Genomic DNA, 18,922 nt, shown 5'->3' with positions numbered 1-18,922 from the left:
TGCAGCAAAGGACCCAGTCCAGATCCAAACCCAGGCCTCTGCGTTAAGCCCTCAGCTACAGGGCTGGTGTCACCTGGTGTCCAGGTGTGTCTCACCTGTCCCCTGGGGAGGACCCTCCTGACGAAGGGGACTATGACACTCCTGAGCCAGGGGCAGATGTCCTGAGAGAGAGAGAGAGAGAGAGAGAGAGAGAGAGAGAGAGAGAGAGAGAGAGAGAGCAGTGATCTTAGAATCTCTGGGGGGAGAAAAATACCCAAAACTCCCTACTTGTCATGGTCTAAACTACATGGTTTAAAAATGATAGTAATGATAGTCTGCACTGCTCTCTCTCCTGTGAAGTCCATCAGATTCCCTTACTTGCTCACTCAGACCTCTGCATTCCCACTCTGTCTTCATATAACCCTTGTTGATCCACCAGGTTCACTCTGCATGTCTTTTATTAAACGCAACCAACACCTGCATATCCATGAGCATAACGCACCTGTTACCCTGCTCCTTGTTCCCTGCCTCCATAACATCCCCCATACTAGGCTCTGCTTTAAGGGCCTGTGTTGAGGTACCCTCACATCCCCCAACCCCCTCCTGCCCACTCACTCAGCTCCCCTCCCTCCACCTCCCCTCCCTCCCCCTCCTCTCTGTCTGTGTTGGGCTGGCATGTGATGGTGGCACTGGTTGTTCTCTTCCTCTCCCCTTCTTTACTAACAGACGCAGACCAAACTGGAGCATGCCCACATAAAGGAGCTCGAACAGAGCCTGCTCTTTGAAAAGACCAAAGCTGAGAAACTGCAGAGGGAGTTAGAAGACACTAGGGTAATGGATCCTGCTGTGTGCTTCGCTACGTCTGGACAGAGAGGGGGGGGGGGGGGGGGGGGGGGCAGGGGCAGGGGAGGGTGTTGATGTGTGGTATAGTCATAGGGGAGGGTTGTCGAGGAGTAATGGGGAGAGCTAGGGTCGTATTCTCCATTTTGCAACACAAGCTATATACAGCCCTCTAACTCTGTCACAACGCCATGGCTGTTGTCATACCAAAAAAAAGAAAGGTTTTATATTTCACTTATGAAGGGATCTCGATTTCGTTTCAAAAACGGTTTCAGTCCTTTGAACAGTCAGGGTTATTAATGGGCTTTATACTTCCCCTGACTAATGCTGTTTGCCTATGCCGATAAGTCCTTACCTGGGCCTGTGAGTAGCCCAACAGCCAGACAGTTCCCCACCCTTCCTCACCCTTATTCCCAGTTACCCTTTGCCCCCATACCCCCTGACCCCATCAGCTCCTAGTGGTCCTGCCTGTGTGGAGTCCTGTGCCTCCTGTCTCACCTGCGCCCTCTCCCAGGCAATGCTTTCCTGCTTATCTAAGAGGACTAGTTATTCAGATATGATCCAAAATGGCTGCCGCCTGAACAGTTTATTGACCCCTTATGTGATTTGCCGATTGGTTGCCATTCGAGACATACGTTTCATGTGTCGCAAGAGCATTTTATATGCACAATCCAGTAGATACAGCATCTCTGGGCAGAACATTTAAAACTAATTTCTGTTACAAAAGGAGTGTGTGTCAGGACTCCGTTTGATCATCACTAGAGGGCAGCATAATCCAGCAAACACCAAATGCACCTTGTCATACCCCTTTCACACCAGGAACCAGGCTTTTAACCTGTGCAATTACACTGATTCAAACACCTTCTTCTTGAACTTCTCGACCATTTTCACTTGCGTCTCGTTTGCTGGTAACTAACTGCAGAGTTATTTAAACGACCTGTAGTTCTTATCGCCATGGCGCTCGGTAGTGGCCAAGGCACGAGTAGCGTCTAGACACGATCCCCGTCGCCTGCACAGGTGTGTGAATACCGAAGCCCCGCCCACACCGACGTCTCACCCGCGTCACCTGTGTTCAGCGTGCGGTGTGAAAAGGGTATTACTGCGTTTCTGCCGCTACTGTACCTGTCAAGGTTTCTTTGGCGTAGGGCTTTTACAGAGCCGCAGCTTTATCATCTCAAGGTCGAAACTAAACCAAAGCGTGGTTTGTTTTGAGTCGTAGTTCTGCTGTCCGACAGGTGGCCACGGTGTCTGAGAAGTCCCGCATCATGGAGCTGCAGAGGGACCTGTCCCTGCGGACCCGGGAGGTGGCAGACCTGCGTCTGCGTGTGGAGACCCAGCAGGGCCCCGACGGCCCCGCGCTCGCCCCCCTCCTGGAGGAGGTCAGCTCCCTGAGGGCCCAGCTGGCCGCTCAGGAGGCCGGGCAGCAGGCCCAGCTCGGGGGGCTGATGGAGAAGCTGGCGGCCGAGGAGAAGGCCCACCGGGAGGCCCTGACCCCGCTGCAGGCCGCGTCGAGCAGGCTCTCCAGCGACAACGAGCAGCTGCGTCTGCGCCTGGGTCAGAACGAGAAGGAGAGCGCGGACGCTGCGGCGACGTGGCGCTCCAAGCTGGAGGCGGCCGTCGCTTCCCATCAGCAGGCCATGGAGGAGCTCAAGGAGTCGCTCGGCAAGGGGCAAGGCGACCAGACGGCAGAGCTGGTGGAGACGAAAAGCGCCCTGGAGAGGCTGAAGGTGGACCACAGGCTGGCGGTGGAGGAGTCGGGCAGCAGGCGCGAGGCGGAGTCGGCGGCTCGCTCGCGTGAGACAGGCGAGCTGAAGGCCCAGCTCCTGGCGATGACCGAGGAGAAGGAGAGGCTGGAGGATTGTGTCCGGTCTAGCGTGGACCAGGCCGAGGAGCAGCACCTGGTGGAGATGGAGGACGTCCTGGGCAAGCTCCACACGGCTGAACTGAAGGTAAAGGAGCTGGAGGATCTGGAGGCGAAGCTAGTCCAGCAGGCCCAGGATAAAGCTAGGGAGGCCCAGGTGCAAGTTGCATCCATGGAGGCCGTGCGTTCCCAGCAAGCTCAAGGTAACCATGAGCTCCAGAGCCTGGGGAACCAGCTGAAGGAAGCCCAGAACGAGGCCCGCTCGCAGGCCGGCAAGGTACAGCTCCACATCCATTCTATCCCCTGTGGTCACTTTCTGTTGTCATGTCACATTTTTCCTAGATCATTTTACCCCTAAGAAACCTGTGTTGTGCCACTCTGTTATACCTATCGCAGTTCATCCATTTAGCCAATTCCATCGTTTGTATTTCACGACATCCTCCATATTTGTTTGGTTTTCATGGTTTGTTTCGTGTTGCTTGCCTCTTCCCTCCCTGCATGTGTTCCATGCCCATGGTACGACCGTCCCGGCCTGTGCTGTAGGTCAGTGAGTTGAGCTCTGAGTTGGAGGGCAGACAGAGGGAGCTGGTCTCCTTGCAGCAGAGTCTCACCTCTGTTCAGCAGGACAAGAGCTCCCTGGAGAGGGAGCTTGGCACCCTGGTGAGTACTGGGGCCTCTGGTGGGAGGGGAGACACTGGGTCAAGAAGTGGGGAGACTGGGTTGAGGAAAAACAAGGGTCTTGTATGGCTGAGTGGTGAGGGAATCGGACTAGTAACTAGAAGGTTGCTAGTTCGATTCCCGGCTATGCCAACCAAATGACGTTGTGTCCTGTGGCAAGGCACTTCACCCTACTTGCCTCGGGGGTATTTCCCTGTACTTACTGTAAGTCGCTCTGGATAAGAGCGTCTGCTAAATGACTAAATGTAAATTTAATGTTGTGATTGACGTTTCAAGATCCCAGTTAGGTGTACTTCAGTGTACTTCAGTGTGCTCAGCGATATGAATCTGTGTTCTGTCTCCGCAGAAACAAAAGTTGGGAGAGAGCACAGACAATCAAACAAAATCAGCACAAACTATGCAAGGTAAACCGATTCACTAAGCTCTCATCAGCACACTGATATAGAAGAAAGTGTTTAATTTACTGTCGTATTCTTTTTTTCTTCCAGATTTGATTGACAAACTCAGCAAGAAGGAGGAGCAGTGCACAGCAATCTCCACAGAATCTGAGAGTTTTAAGAGTCAGATCGCAGGTCAGGAAATAAAACCTTAATTTTGAAGTGTAAAAATGTAGTTTACAGCCGGACACCCTGCTGAGGTCGATGTTTCTTCCCTCAGGTCTGGAGAGGAAGCTGAAGACCGGGGAGGAGAAGTTGGACCAGCTAACAAAGGATAAGGCCAAACTAGAAAGTAACATCTCCGAAATGATGACGTCATCAGGGGACAGTTCTGCTCAGCTCACCAAAATGAACGAGGACCTCACCCAGAAGGAGAGGTATGCGTCTAGACACCCCACCTTGCACACGTTTTTAACGGGGTATTGTTAAGGCATTGATAGTCATTGTTCAAGTGAGTCATCTAATATTAAGCAGGTCTATACTGTTTCACAGTGTTTTTTAGTTTCTAACTCTCCAGTTTCAGCAGCAGTTTCCGCCACAGTTAACCAGTTCGTCCTCCATCCCATGTCTTCCCCAGGAGAATTGAGGACCTACAGACCCAGTTGGCCGAGGCGAAGGAAGGAGCAGCACATTCTGAGGAACAGCACAAGCAGGAAGTGGCTCGCAAGGAGCAGGAGCTGAAGGAAGCGAAAGGAGATCACCAGGGTCAGCTGAGCAGCCTGCAGGAGAAGATTGTTTACCTGGTGGGTAAAGGTTAAAGATGACGAGCTTGTTGAAGTTTGTGTGCGTGTGCACGCAAGAAACAGACTTGGAGCCGTCTTTCCACGATACGGTAGCCTTTTATGAGACCTGTAAACCTAATTATCACCCTTTTTAGATTTTCTCTCTGTTGGGAGATCTGCAAATTCACCCCCTCCAGATCTGAGTGTCTCTCTCTCGTCTCTCTCTCCCCTCAGGAGAAGAGCGTGCATCAAGGCGAAGCTCTAGCTAAGCAGCTAAAAGCCTCGCAGGAGAAGGCCCTCTCCGAGGCGTCGGCGCTACACACCCAGGAGCTCCAGGTTCTGCAGGGTCAGGCAGAGAAGGTGACCCAGGAGCTGAAGTCCTCCACGGACAAAACCCTGGAGTTGGAGAAGCAGGTGTCGGATCTGCTGCCTTACAAGGAGAAGGCTCAGGTGAGCATCGGCCGGATTAACGGTTTCGGTTCTGCTAACTTTTGGCCTTGTGAAACCATCTTGGTCTTAGAGGTTTTAACTGATCGTGGATACCGTCTGGCCACAAGGACACTTGATGTGATGTTGTTGCAAATGGGAGTTGAGCAAAATGCTTTTGCAGGACAGTGGATCGACCTTCGACCAGAACCAAGTCAGAACAGAGAAGCGTATGATGAAGGATTACATAATTTTTCTTTTTACATCAAGTTCTTAGTATCTATGTTCAAAAATTGGTAAATATTTGGAGGCTACTATTGTGATATGCGACCATACTATAACATATGCTACATTGGTTGCAATTAGACCCAGTTCATTTTTGGTGGAGAAATAACTATAATTTGAGTCCATTCCACGTAACAATTAACCTGTGATGATCTTGCATTCACCAACTTCACTTGACTCTATTCCATGTTTCATTTTGGGCTACATTGAAAGCAGGGGTACAGTTCAGTTCCACATGTTGAAAACAAATCGTGCTTACCTTTCAAAAAGAAGTTATTGTAAGTACTGTCATTAGCACTTGATAAGTGTACCCCTGTTATCATTGTGTTTTGAAGGTCAGTTTGATGGGGTTTCTGTCTCTTCCGGTGTGTATGCTTGCGCCAGCTTACCTTTCCAGTTGCATATTGTTACTTTTGTTCATTTGCTTGACTCACTTTTGTTTATATTCACTTTACTTTACCCTGTATATACCCCTCCCCCCCCTTTTTTTTCTTTCAATTTCTATTCCCTCAGTGTCTTACTGCTGAGCTTGGCTCCTCCAAGCAGGAAGTTGAACAATTGTCCAAAGACCTGGAAAAGCAGAGACTAGCCCTGGAGCTCAAGTGTAAGGAAAGCGAGGCGGTTAAATATCAGAAAGCTAGTCTTGAGAATCAGCTCCTAGATGTAAATGCGAGTCTAACCGCTTCTGAGGCTAGCCACAAGGAGCTCTCCTCAAAGAAGGAGGATCTGGTGAAGCAGAAGGACAAGCTTGCGAAAGAACTCGAGGATCTTTCCCACGACAACCAGCAACTGAAAGAAGCGAGCGTTTCGTCGTCCGGCGAGTTGGAGAAACTCCGGAGCGTCTGTCTGGAGGCACAGGCTGAAAGTAAAGCTCTGAAGCAGGCCGAGAGAGAGAGCCAAGCCCACATCGAGGAGCTTCAAAGGACGAACAAGGAGAAGGAGGAGGTGGGTCTGGCGCACCAGCAGCAGATCGAGCAGCTTGAGGAGAAGAGGAAGCAGCTCACGAAGGAGTATGATGACACGTGCAAGGAGAGGAACAGGCTGCAGGACGAGCTGGCTCAAACCAGTCAGAAGTTGACGTCTGAAAGGGACAACCTCGTGTTGGAGCGGGACGCCGCCAGAAACGCCAAAAAGTCGCTCGATTCCAAGAATGCGGAGTTGCAAGCGAAGATTCAGTCGGTGAGCTTGGAGAAGGAAGACCTTTGCGCCAAGAACACGCTGATGCTCGCTCAGATGGAGACGTTGAACAAAGGCAAAGAGGAGATGTCCTCTCGTATGGATGCCGTCGTTTCTGAAAAGGAGGCGCTTCGGGTATCGAATGCAGAGCTCCAGAATCAGCTTCACGTTTCCAAGAAGGACCTTGAGAATCACGTCCGGGATAACGACGAGCTTCGGGCTTCCAGAGAGAGCCTGGCGAAAATTCTCGAGGAGTTCAAGACGAGCAACGAGGTTACAGACTCCGAGAGGCTCCACCTCCTACAGGAAAAAGAGGCCCTGCTGGCCAATCAGAGAAAAGTCTGTTCCGACAAGGAGGAGCTTCTCAAGGATGGAGAAGAGCTGAGGGAGAAGCTACGATTGGCTGTAGAGGAACTGGCGACCTCCAAAGAGAAGGTCGAAGAGGCGTTGTCGTCGTCTGTGCAGGAGAAGCAAGCCCTTAGCCTCCAGAATGCAGAGACCGAGAAGGCTCTCCATTCTGTTCGGAAAGAGAAGATGGTTGTGGAATCCACGCTAGAGCAACAAAGAACAGAAAATCAGCGGTTGCTTCACGAGAAGGAAGAGATCGAAGAGAAGCACGCCAAGGAAGTTTCTGAAAAAGCGTCTCTAGCCGCCGAGAGAGACAAACTGGCCAGCGACATGCGTAACATGAAGGATCAGTTGGACGGCTCCTCCAAAGCCAACGCAGATCTCACACAAGCCAAATCCAACCTCGCCGTGACGCTGGAGGAGGTCAAACGCAAGAGGGAGGAGCTTGAGGCTGAGAGGACATCTTTGAAGAAGGAGAAGTCTGATTTAGAAGCTCAGATGTCCAATTACTGCTCTGAAAAGGAAGTTCTGGAGCAGGAGAAATCTCAGATGCAGGACAAAGTGCAGGATCTTACTCAACAAAACCAGCGTTTGGTGCATGAGAAAAAAGAGTTAGGAGAGAAGCACACTAAAGAGGTGTCAGAAAAAGAAACTTTAGCCAACGAGAGAGACAAATTAGCCAGTGACGTGCGTAACATGAAGGAACAGTTGAACAGCTCCTCCAAGGGCAACATAGAACTAACATTAGCCAAATCCAACCTTGCCGCGATGCTGGAGGAAGTCAAACAAAAGATGGAAGTCATTGAAGCTGAGGTGACGTCCTTGAAACGCGAAAAGTCTGATTTGCAAGCTCATTCCCAAAAGCTTTGCTCCGAAAAGGAAAGCGTTGAAAAGGAGTTGGCGCAAATGAAAACTAAATATCAGGACCTCACGGAGCAATCTCTCAGCAAAGATAAAACCGTAGACGAGAAATCAGCCGACCTTAAGAAGGCTCATCAGGAGGAAAGAAAAGCTTGGACCGGAGAAATTGACACCTTAAAAGAACAACTCGGGCAAAAAGACCAGGAAAAGGGCAACTTGACAAAAGAGAGAGAACAGTTAACGACCAAACTGGAAGAGATCAAGAGAGAGGCGTCCACCTTGGTCCAGGAGAAAAAGGACCTCTTAGCAACTCAGGGCAAACTAGAGCAGGACGTTTCAGCTCTCCGTAGCAGCCAAGAGAGTGGCGACGGGGAACGCAGAAGGCTTCTTGAAGAGGTGGAGAAGCTGCGGGCCGCCCAGACGGGGCTTGAGGCGAGCTCTCAGGCCCTTCGCACTGAGCGGGCTCTGATGGAGGCCCAGTGCAAGACTGCAGAGCAGGAGGCATCGTCTGCCGTCAAGGCAAGAGAAGAGGCCTCTGCTAGCCTGGCAGATTTGCGATGCCAGCTGGATGGTTTGCACAAGGAGAGAGATGACAGCGCCCAGAAAACGAGCCAGCTTGAAGCCCAACTCAGAAATGCTCTTTCCAAGCTGCTTGAGGTATCCCACTGCAAAAAAAAAATCCAAAACTAACCTTCACGGTAGAATCCTTATCCGCCCTCTCACTTGCATGCTCTTAATTTATTTTACGTTTCTAACATTCATCCTCCCATCACTAACTGCTGCTCTGCTTCTAGTTCCCTGCAAAGAGATGCTACTCAGTTTCCTGTGGACTAAGAACGCGGTGAAGATTGGGGGATTAGGGACTTGACAAAAAGGATGTAAACCTTTACTCAAGTTTTTCAAGCATGGATAGATGCATCAATGAGTATCCGTTCTCATTCCACAGGCTGTAGTTCTTATAGATTTTCTTTTAATTTTTAATTTACATTCACTATTTAGGTGCTTCCAACACTTCATTGAGTGGTAATTAGTTGTAGAAAGAGATATGGGCTGTGCAGTCAAGCTTCTGAATTAAAACTGTAATTTAGAACACACTGTAGTAATGGTCTGAAACTAGAATTTGCTGAAATAACAATCTGGAATGATTTGCATGACTGCAATGCACAGCATGCAATTTAATTCTGCACGAAATTTCCACCAAATACGTTTTTTCGAGAATCGTAAATTGGGTTTTGATGAGATTTAAACCAGAAGATCTGCACAATTCATGAGTATTTCACCTCAGCCAATCCAAGTAGTATCCTTGGAACTCAAGTATTAGTAACTAATTTCCAAGTTCAACCTTTCCTCTCCAGGCTGAACAGGCCACTGGGCAGACAGCAGAGACTCTGGAGCTGCTGGCCCAGGAGAAGAACCGTCTTCAGCAGGAGAAGAGCCAGGCCCAGACGCAGGCGGAGGAGTTCAAGAGTGCAAAGCAGGAGATGCAGACTCAGGTGAGACGAGGGTTTCCTCCACCTCAGGTGGGGAGAGGGGAGGAGTCTCTGTGAATGTGTGTATTAGTGTAGAGGGGGGATTTGAGTAAGTAAGGAATCTGAGTAAGTATTTGAGTAATAAGTTAAAATGAAAACCCTGAAAGCATGTTTATGCACAAATAAATCAGAAACACAATTTTTTTCTTCATGTGTGATGGTTCAGGTGGAGTCCCTGAAGGAGCAGAATGCTAAATATCAAGACGAGCTCAAGCTGTCCAAGGAGAAACTCATATCAGACAACCAGCGAATCAGCAGCTTGTGCCAGGAAATGTAAGTACCCACTCCTGTGTGTGTGTGTTAAAGTCAGTGTTTTGTGACGTTGTTTCAGATGCATCATATTCACACGGCAGGTCCTGGCTGAGCCGCCACATCAGGAAACGTGGAGGGTTAGGGCAGGGACACAGCTATCGCAGTACCCAACCAAGAACCTAGCGGACCAGCTCAGTGCAGTCGGCCGACAGGGCTTTTGGATATTAACTCTTCACTTTTAAATTAAACTTTTTTTTAAATATCTATTATGAATGTCACGTTTGCAGCCCTGTTTTTATTTAGTTTTACATCTTGAGTGATTCACAGGACCTTCTTGAGGCTTGCTTGCACATAGGTACTTTCACAGGATAATCTTACACGAGAACTGCAGTGTTCTTACTTGTGACAGCGATCAACACAGTTTTACCTAAGCCACACCACTTATCAAACATGATCACAGCTAATGATGTACCTTGAACAAAGCATCTAACAGTGATAAACAGGGTTATAATCACAGAACTCATTTATCTCCAACCCTGTAAAAATAAGCATCAAATGAACACTATGATTGCGGGGTCAATCTGGTAATTTCTCGCCCGACTCGACTGAAAACCACGCAACGAACAACATCTTTCTGACCCCAGTGCATCGCGTCAACAGATAAACGTCCTCAGTCACACACATCACACACATCTCTTGGTTTGTCTGTGTGTTTTCAAAGTGAGAATTTGAAGCAGGCGGCGTCGGAGAAGTCCCAGTCCCTGGACGCCCTACAGGAGGAGAAAAGCAAGCTGGCCCAGCAGCTGGGCAGCAGCCGGGAGGCGGGCAGCGGTCAGAAGAAGGTACAGCACGAGGCACAGCAGGACTGCCTCTGAACGACACCACAGGACCCTCTGTTCAAACTGCCTGCCGCGTATTTGAATCCAAACCGTTTTTTTCCTGTTTCAGTTGGAGGCCGACAATTCCAAGCTCAAGAATCAGCTGCAGGGGCTGAAACAAAGGTGAGAAGCTTAGGGGAACCGATGCTTGGCCGATATTTCTACAACAAACAAACAAACAAAACTGCATTTGTTTTTTTTCCAATTGACACACTCTGTGATTGGGGTTTTGTAGAGCCTACTTACTCAGCTGTCGTCAGCATGACTTGTACGGTTTTCTCCTTGGTACGTTCTAATGGAGTCTTCTCTTGTCTTTGTCTCACAAAGCTTGCCCAATAATGCCTTCAGGTATTCCATGGATTTTAATGTTGTAATGCACATCGTATGTTTCATAACTCATCATTTGATCGTTTTAACACAATGGCTTTCTGATTGATATATTTTCATTACGTTTTCATTTTCTGTCTCGAGGTAAAAAAAAAACTACAGTTCCCAGAAAGCTGTGCTTTCCTGATCACTCACGTGGCAACATTGACACTTTCATCTTCTACTTTCACCTACTGTGGCATCTTATGCTTTGACATTGTCTTATCGTTATTGACTCATGTGATGATGGTATAAACTGAAATTCATCTTTTAGTCCATCAAACTTCTTACATCTTTCTGTTAATCCAAAAAAGCTTTCAATGTTTCTGTTTAGCAAAACAAAAAACTTGTCATTATTAGATAGCAGTAGTACTGTGATACATTCTCGGAATATGAAATCTGCTCCTCTCATGCTCATAATCATGCTCCTCTTGTCCTCTCCTGGATTCTTTGGAGCTGAAATAAAATGTGTGTGTGTGTGTGTCATGACAGTGAAAATGCCTTGAAGAAAGAACTGGATAAGGAGAAAGCCACCACCCAGCAGGCCTTTACTAAAAGCAGTGCCTTGATCTCCCAGAAGGACAAGGAGCTGGAGAACCTAAAGACAGAGGTGAGAACAAGGAGTGGGTTTTTACAATTTAACCTTTTTTTTTATTTTAATTTTTTCCCAAATACAACATGGTTTCCCTTCCCTCGTGTGCAGCTCGTCACCTTGCGAGGCGAGAGCGCCTCAGCCAAGACCCTGCAGGCCACCGTCCAGTCTCTGGAGAAGGACAAGGTTCGCCTGCAGGAGCGAATCCACAACCTGGAGAGGAGCCAATCAGGAGCCCAGGACACCGGCAGGTCCTCAGGTACCACCTCCAGGTCATGTCTGTAGGGACTTAGTCCTCAGGTACCACCCCCATCATGTCTGTAGGCGGTTTGATTTCAGAGATTGTTTACTTAAAGAGTGTTTGTTTCAGGTGATGCTGCTGTGGACCAGAAGGATGAGGAGATCGCGGACGGCCAGGTATTCAAAAACACCGAAATATCTATTCAGACCGTGCAGAAATGTCTGAAATGGGATATTATTGCACTGGGGTTTGTTGTGTATAGTTATTTAATGACGTTTATGTCGTTGTGCATAAAGTTATGTTTCCTGTGCTTTAACTTGTACTGCTCCAGTTATGGATGTCTGTACCTGCCAAGAATTCATTGGACTCACTGTAGAACCTCAGACAAACGGCTCAATCAAATCATGAATCATTTGGCCTTCAATGTTACTCAATTTCATTATTAGTATTATTATTATTGTTACACAGTCTGTTCATTTCATTGGCTGTCCTGATACTGGTTTGTCTGGGTGATCTCAGGGTTCCATCTCTGTATTGCTTGCTGATGTTCTGCCCTTGTGCTAATCAAAAGCCGATGATGACTTGAGTTGGTTCTCTGGCATTAGGTTGTTCTTTCTAATATTATTGTTTTGTCTCCTCCCTCTCTCTCCTCCTCCTCTTCCTCACCTCCCTTCTCCTCTACCCCTGTCCCTGATGTTGGCAATGCTACCCCACAATCAGGCAGCGGTTTGTTACTGTTTACATCTGCTTCACTTGTGCATATCTGTTAAGCTGTCTGTCACCCCTGTACTTCCTCATGTTGTTTGGTAGAGTTTGTGAGAGTCCTTGTTAGCGGTGGCTAAGGTGGTAACCACTTTCTCTGGTGGGGGGGGGGGGGGGGGACATGCACACATCCACACATCCCTCCTCTAACAGACTTCTAGGGATCGGTTTCACATCCATTTACTCACTGGCAATGTTGACCCTTTCATGGCTGATTTTATGACTCACTGGTAGAGGGTTAAAAGGCGTTTGTTGTCCTCAAAATGTTGTATTATTGTACTCAGTCTCACTGGGGATATTTTGGTTCGATACACAAAATCCTAGAATTGTCGTTGCACGTTGGTTAGAGCTGTTGTTTCTGTGTTGTCTGTCCTTCTCACGGGAGCATGGAGAATACTAACAGCCTGTGATCTAGCACAGAGTCATTTTAGGGACCACTGCCTCACGACAGTACTGGTAATATAATTCTCTCGAGCAGATTGAGTTCCTGAACTCTGTCATCGTGGACCTTAAGAAGAGGAACGAGGAGCTCAAGGGCAAACTGGAGAAGATGGTCGAAGCTGCACTGAATGGGAACAACGCAAGCGAGCTGGACAACCACGATGGGTAACGAGCACACGTTTAACTAAAGACAAAAAACTCCCAGCCTGCTTTGTCTTTTGTTTTGTAACTGCTTTACCTCCCTTCTACATTCTGAATGTCACTCTCACACTGTGGTCATGTTTTTTTTTTTTCCACTTCCTGTCATCACCTTCCTCTTGTCGCAGTTCCCACGACGGCCCCCCCAAGAAGAAGCTACCCCCTCGGCTGTTCTGCGACATCTGCGACTGCTTCGATCTCCACGACACCGAGGACTGCCCCACCCAGATGCAGATGCCTGACTCCCCGCCTCACACCACTTACCACGGCAGCAAGGGCGACGAGAGGCCCTATTGCGACATCTGCGAGGCGTTCGGTCACTGGACGGACTCCTGCAACGACGACCAGACCTTCTGAAGCCTTCCAGCGCACGCCATCTTTCACACACTCTCCTTTTGCACATTTCTCAAACGTTGAGGTGCTCGTGGGGTTCTTTGCTACACTGTATGTGTGTGTGTCTGTCTTTCTTGCCCAAGCCCTTAAGCCAGGGCTGTCCGGCGCTGTTCCTGGACGGTCTGTCTTGTTGGGTTCCACTGTAACCCCTCTAAATTATTTGCAATATTTAGCTGGTTTATAAGCTCAATTAGGTGGGAAGGGAAAACCTTCAAGCGGGTGGCTTTCAAAAACAGGGTTTGAAAGCTTTGCCTATTGCCCGGAAAGGAGTGTGTTCATCAACAATCTGTTGACTTGAATATCATCGAACACATTATGTTTATAAGGGCGAGAATTTATACAGATTGCTAATAATAATAATAAAAAGGTTTTCTTCTGGGCTTGTAAAATACTTTTGTAAAAGAAATCCATGGTTCGTGACGCTTTCATGAGTTTGTGCAAAAGATGGGTTATCATAGTTTATTTTTTTACGCTTCGAAAAAATACTTAGTACTTTTTAAACGGTTGCCTTGTCAGTCAGTCAGTCTGTCAGTGTGATAACTGTGGTGGAAACTAAAAGCATGGAGGACTCTGCTGGCCTCTGATTGGAGCAGTGGATCCCAGAAACAGGTTAGACTGAGAGCAAGGCATTGTGGGTCAACAGGATGGGAATCAAGGAAGAGGCTGCTAGACAAACCTAAAGCACTGCACACACTTTATTCCTCAAATCCTCGGTTCCTTATCAAAAGCCTTTTCCAGAAACTTGGTTTAAATGGTCATTTTTAAGAAGATGCAACGCTTATCGGTTTTGAATGTTGAATACTGTGTCTAAAAACAATAAATGAAATTTATGAGTAATTTGAAAGACTGTTTATTTGCCCCTTTACCTTTTTAGTTTTTCTGATTTCAGCCTGTGAGGACTAGGTTGTGTTGTGGCTGGTGGACGTCCGAAGCGGAAAGCCATTTCTCCAGCTGCACCTTGAACTCCACAGACATCGGCTCAGGCTGGTTGGAAACGGCGTCTTCTGTGTGCACGTCCATCTCGCTTTCCTTACGTCCTTTCCCCTTACCTACAGAACGGCAGTTATTATGATTTAACCGCAAGCCTCATGTGCTACCGACACTACTGCGAGTTGTGTTGGGTTAGACGTGACCTCTGACCTTTAGGGGCTGCAGCGGACTTCTGGTCTCCGGCCTTTCCCTTCTTCTCTTCCTTCTTCTTCTCGTCTTTGGTTTTCTTACTCGACTCCTGGTGAGAAACGTACAGCACTCCATCACGTTCTGCTGCTGCGGGCTGTAGATACTGAATGTTCCGTTCCGAAGTTTCAGGTTAATTTGCTAATTTGTAAACTAAAGTACAGCTATATTGGAATTATAGATCCTGGCTCCTCTCAATAGTTTTCTAGTGGTCTGTACTGATCCTATAAATAAAATAAACCCTAATCCCATGCCAGCTCAACATTCTTGGCAACATTTCATAGAGTAAATAAAGATTGACTACCTAAGCTTAGATGTAACTACAGCGTGTTACGTTTCGAGGGTGCTCTGCAGGAGCGCAGATCTACCTTCTCTCTGGAAGCCGTGGTCCTCGCCCCGTTTTCTGTTTGCTGCACCCCGAGGTCACACAGGACCGTGACCCTGTGACCCCCCATGGTGAGGTCCTGGAGGGACACGTGGACCGAGCCCAGAGCCCTCCGGATCGGAGCGTCCGGGATCATGTCCACCGTCGACTCCTTCTTCTTCTTGTCTTTCGATTTTGGCCCGGAGCCGGTTTTGCTTGCGGGGCCTGCACACTGTGAAAGAAACAAAAACAGGCCGTTTTCATCACACTTTTTTTACACAAAGTAATTTTTAAACCTTTCGAAATGTAATATTTTTTTGTTCATAAAAAAAAAACTATGAAACTTTTTGTCACTAATATTTTTCAACCTTTAGAATTGTTTTAATCTTTTATTAGAAAATATTGATTGTAACCTTTAAAAAGTCTCTGTAAATATCTCTATTTATAAACTCCTCAAAAAAAGTTCGGAAACTTTATTTTGTGTGTAAAAATTAATAAAGTGTCAAAATGGCCAATATGTGTTGTTTTTTCCTTATCACTGTGGGAGAGTGCAATCATCCAATCCACCAAGCAACTCAAAACGAGAGTGAATACCAACAGAAGTATTATAATGTACGTAATTAATATTGCAGGGGATTTTGGCACATTTTTTGGGGACGCTACCCACACGGTTAGCTGTGTTGCTCATTCCAAGAATGTACGATCCTTACAAGTTGTACCTCGTTGTAAAGGTGACTAATCAGGCTTTCCAACGATATAAAATACAGTTTTGTATTTACATAACATATTTAGACTGAAATATACAAGAGTAACTCATAATTGAGAAATCTCACATCTTTGCCCCCTTTCTTGTCTGGGTTGGGTTTGGGTCCCGGGATAAGGTTTGGGTCCGGGGCAGGCCAAGATAGGACCTGGAAAAAAATCAAAATAAAATCACAACCAGACTTCCTGTTAGTCTTTCTGCTTCTCTCCCCACACAGCAGCTCTGGTTCAGCTCTCACCTTCTCCTCCTCGACGGTCAGAGACAGGCCTCCAAGGAGGAAGCTCTTCAGCAGGCACAAGTCGGCAACACCGTGGACGTCAGTGTGGCAGAAGTCCATGGTCTCTGCCCACACCGCCTTCGGTGTGCTGTGTTTCACCACTGAAGGAAAACAAACAAACATCGAGTAGAGTAAGAAATGTGATAAAGGAAACACTCAAACATACACAAACAAACACACACAAACACTCACAAAATAATAGAAACTTGAATCGTTAATCAGGGAGACACCGATTAGAAGTGGATTACCACTGTGGGAACGACTATGAGGATTCCCCGCGTTTCCTGGTGTGCTGATCACATGGTCTGGCTCCCGGGCGTCTGGTCTCTGCTCTGCTGAGCCTGGTGCTGCGTCCACTACCGAGGCACCCTCCACGCTCACCTGCTGCCCCACACCATGAACGCCACACAACCACCCGCCACAATCACATCACCTCAAGGACAAATCCTGCTGAGAATGTCACTGTTGAGGATGAACTCGTGTTTGCGCATCAATAAAGGGTCAGATGGCTAGCCGGTTGGATTCCCAGCCATGCAAAATGACGTTGTGTCCCTGGGCAAAGCACTTCACCCTACTTGCCTCGGGGGGAATTTCCCTGTATTTACTGTAAGTCGCTCTGGATAAGAGCGTCTGCTAAATGACTAAATGTAAATAAATAAATGTGGAAGGTTTACCTGGACGTCAGCAGCGGAGGGCTGTCGGTTGAGAAACTCGTAGCCGACAGAGTAGCTGTAAGTGACGACAGGGAACTCGGGCGCGTTGTCACACTGACCCATCAGGGGATCAGGGACACCCCTCATTTTACCCACTGTTACCATGACAACCGCCTGGTCCAATATCATGTCTGCAAACAGAGCAAGGCCACGACCAGGACATGTTTCTTACTCCAGAACAGATGCCTCAGCAAAACATCACCAGGCAAAAAGCAATGGTAATCTTTATCAAATATGCAGGTGGCCCTGGTGCTGCTGAGTGTGTGAGCGTTCAAAAGTCAAGTGGTGTCAAGTGGTAGTATTATTATGTTCGAACATATCTTCAAAAGTCAAGTGGTGTATTGGACGATAGTGAACCAGCTCTCTCTGTTCCCTGCCAGTCTGACCTCTGACCTCTCATGTTTGCCAGGCCTCTGAAGCGGTGACGGTCGTCAGGCGTGACCCTGGCAGCGTCCAGGTACAGCAGCCGGGGAAGGCTGTCCAAGGTGAACCCTGGGAAGGAGGGGGTTAGGGTGAGGGGGTTTCCCTGCAGGACCAGGGTCCTCAGGCAGGGCAGGGTGGCCAGGGCCTCCACCATGACGCGATGTCCCTGGAAGTCAGACCAGCTAAGGTCCAGAGAGACCAGCTGTGGCCTGAGGCGGGGGGAGAGGAGATGGGGGAAGACACAATCAGTCACCTAGGAGAAGGCGAACAACCCACAGGCATACTCATACACTAACTTTCACCTACTACAGATATGCCATCACCCCCCCACCCCCATCCAACGCCTTTCCACACAGGCCGTCCCTGTTTGGTTTTCAGCCCGGAGAAAAGTTGGATACAAAAGTTGGAATTAAACCGGCAACCTTCTGATTAATAGCCCAACTTCATAACCGCTCAGCCATCTGACCCCAACGGAACATGCTTCGCTTCCCCCAGCCTGTGACACGAGCACTGACCAGAACGCCCCTGTGAGGAGTTGGACGTCTGCAGGGGAGCCCAGCCGGTTGGCGCCCAGACCCAGGTGCTGCAAGCCGGGACGCGGGTGGCAGCTTAACCCCTTCAGGTCAGACATCTGGTTGGAATAAAGCTCCAACACCTACCAAACAAGCACACAATGACGTTAAGGAAACAAGGAAAGCCAAAATATGTTTTGGGTGGCATATAACAGTGATATTGGAACACAATGGAGGTGATTTTGATCGGAATTTCACTCAGAAACTTTCCAAATCACAGACTGAGGTTTTTGGTTGATGCCGTTTTCTAGTCAGTGATTCCACAAGATAAGCATCTGAGTATCACAGGTATAGCTCCCCCTCTGTGTGAAAGATGTGTCTGACTCAGAGTGACTCACTCTGAGGGCAGAGGGAAGACGACCGCTGTGTAGATCGGAGATTCTGTTAGCACTCAGCACCAGCTCTCTCAAACTGGAGAACCGTAAAAGGCCTTCATCGACCACGGACACCTGGTCCACACACACAAAGTTATATAAAAAAACATAAAGTGTCTGTATTGTTACAAATAGAATATATACGTTAACAACAAACTATACTATACATATTTAGATTGGAATCATTCAATCTCTTTGCGATTGACTGTTCAATCGCAGTCAATCGCGATTCACTGTTCCCGCACTCTGACCACTGAAATACTTTTTTAACTCCTTGATCTTCTGCAGTACTTTCTAGAATACACTATTTGAATGTCACTTTGGATGAAAAAATCCGCTAAATCAATGAAATGTCATGTAATCAGGTCTGGGGATACACACAGATCGGGGAGTCCCCGAACCAGGCCTACTAGTTTTACTCACACCTTTGTCCACGATCCGCAGGGTGATGAAGTGTGTGTAGACGGTGTCATCAGGACGACCTTCAGGACCTCCCACACACAGCTCCCTCAGGGTCGACACCTGGGGGCTCCAGGGGCCCTCGTGTCGCCATGGAGACATGGGACAGGTCAGGAGGTCCTTGAGGTTCTCCTTCTCCTCCTTCTCGGTGCCATCTCTCCCTTCGTCCTCTTCCGCGTATCCCCAGTTCCTCTCCTCGTGTTTGTTACCGATGGATTTAGTCTGAACACAAGAAGCAGCTTACGTTCAGAAAGGGACATCTTGACAGTTTGAATTCCATTTACTTAACTGTAACTGCCAATGACTGAATGGATAACTTGTAAAGGTAAAGCTAGCTTGCTGGAAAAGTCGATGGATTGATGGCAGCATTCGCAGGTGGACCAGTGGTAGTTTTGTTACATTATACATATAAATACGTGTTATACATGTACAATAGTTTGTGAACTCACCCAGGTACCACGCCCACATGGAAAGTCCTTCAGACAGAGGCTGCGAAGCTGTTTGTCCAACACGGATGACAGTGTCACCGTGGCCAT

The 18,922-nt window shown here is 48.0% G+C and overlaps 2 protein-coding genes and 1 pseudogene across 5 annotated transcripts in view; 2 read left to right on the top strand and 1 right to left on the bottom strand.

Moving 5' to 3' along the window:
* LOC136933057 (RNA-binding protein 25 pseudogene) overlaps nucleotides 1-121 on the top strand; it is a 1,120-nt pseudogene extending 999 nt beyond the window's left edge.
* The window catches only part of clip1a (CAP-GLY domain containing linker protein 1a), a 23,118-nt gene extending 9,720 nt beyond the window's left edge, over nucleotides 1-13,398 (top strand). Inside the window, exons 9-26 of one of the 4 annotated variants that reach the window (XM_067227749.1) lie at nucleotides 706-810; nucleotides 2,055-2,957; nucleotides 3,224-3,340; nucleotides 3,705-3,762; nucleotides 3,847-3,930; nucleotides 4,016-4,172; nucleotides 4,373-4,538; nucleotides 4,752-4,967; nucleotides 5,742-8,270; nucleotides 8,969-9,106; nucleotides 9,309-9,415; nucleotides 10,116-10,236; nucleotides 10,343-10,395; nucleotides 11,131-11,248; nucleotides 11,342-11,489; nucleotides 11,601-11,647; nucleotides 12,712-12,839; nucleotides 13,001-13,398. In XM_067227749.1, coding sequence (XP_067083850.1) covers nucleotides 706-810; nucleotides 2,055-2,957; nucleotides 3,224-3,340; nucleotides 3,705-3,762; nucleotides 3,847-3,930; nucleotides 4,016-4,172; nucleotides 4,373-4,538; nucleotides 4,752-4,967; nucleotides 5,742-8,270; nucleotides 8,969-9,106; nucleotides 9,309-9,415; nucleotides 10,116-10,236; nucleotides 10,343-10,395; nucleotides 11,131-11,248; nucleotides 11,342-11,489; nucleotides 11,601-11,647; nucleotides 12,712-12,839; nucleotides 13,001-13,229 — 5,424 coding nt within the window. In that variant the 3' untranslated portion in view covers nucleotides 13,230-13,398. Of the gene's footprint in view, nucleotides 1-705; nucleotides 811-2,054; nucleotides 2,958-3,223; nucleotides 3,341-3,704; nucleotides 3,763-3,846; nucleotides 3,931-4,015; nucleotides 4,173-4,372; nucleotides 4,539-4,751; nucleotides 4,968-5,741; nucleotides 8,271-8,968; nucleotides 9,107-9,308; nucleotides 9,416-10,115; nucleotides 10,237-10,342; nucleotides 10,396-11,130; nucleotides 11,249-11,341; nucleotides 11,490-11,600; nucleotides 11,648-12,191; nucleotides 12,840-13,000 lie in introns of those variants that run through there. The other 3 variants (XM_067227750.1, XM_067227752.1, XM_067227751.1) reach the window with 3 other exon arrangements.
* On the bottom strand, nucleotides 13,398-18,922 carry LOC136933125 (leucine-rich repeat-containing protein 43-like). Its single transcript, XM_067228505.1, has 12 exons — nucleotides 18,836-18,922; nucleotides 18,351-18,608; nucleotides 17,892-18,002; nucleotides 17,497-17,636; nucleotides 16,952-17,190; nucleotides 16,520-16,689; nucleotides 16,094-16,226; nucleotides 15,807-15,946; nucleotides 15,639-15,716; nucleotides 14,810-15,073; nucleotides 14,406-14,493; nucleotides 13,398-14,314 (listed from the first exon to the last, which is right to left on the bottom strand). Exons 1-12 carry the CDS (start codon nucleotides 18,920-18,922, stop codon nucleotides 14,151-14,153), a joined length of 1,872 nt encoding a protein of 623 aa, XP_067084606.1. The 3' UTR covers nucleotides 13,398-14,150.

This window comes from Osmerus mordax, chromosome 24 (assembly GCF_038355195.1).
Source record: "Osmerus mordax isolate fOsmMor3 chromosome 24, fOsmMor3.pri, whole genome shotgun sequence".
In the NCBI taxonomy this organism is placed as follows: domain Eukaryota; kingdom Metazoa; phylum Chordata; class Actinopteri; order Osmeriformes; family Osmeridae; genus Osmerus; species Osmerus mordax.
The sequence above is the reverse complement of the archived record's forward strand: the minus strand, read 5'-3'. Positions and strand labels throughout refer to the sequence as shown.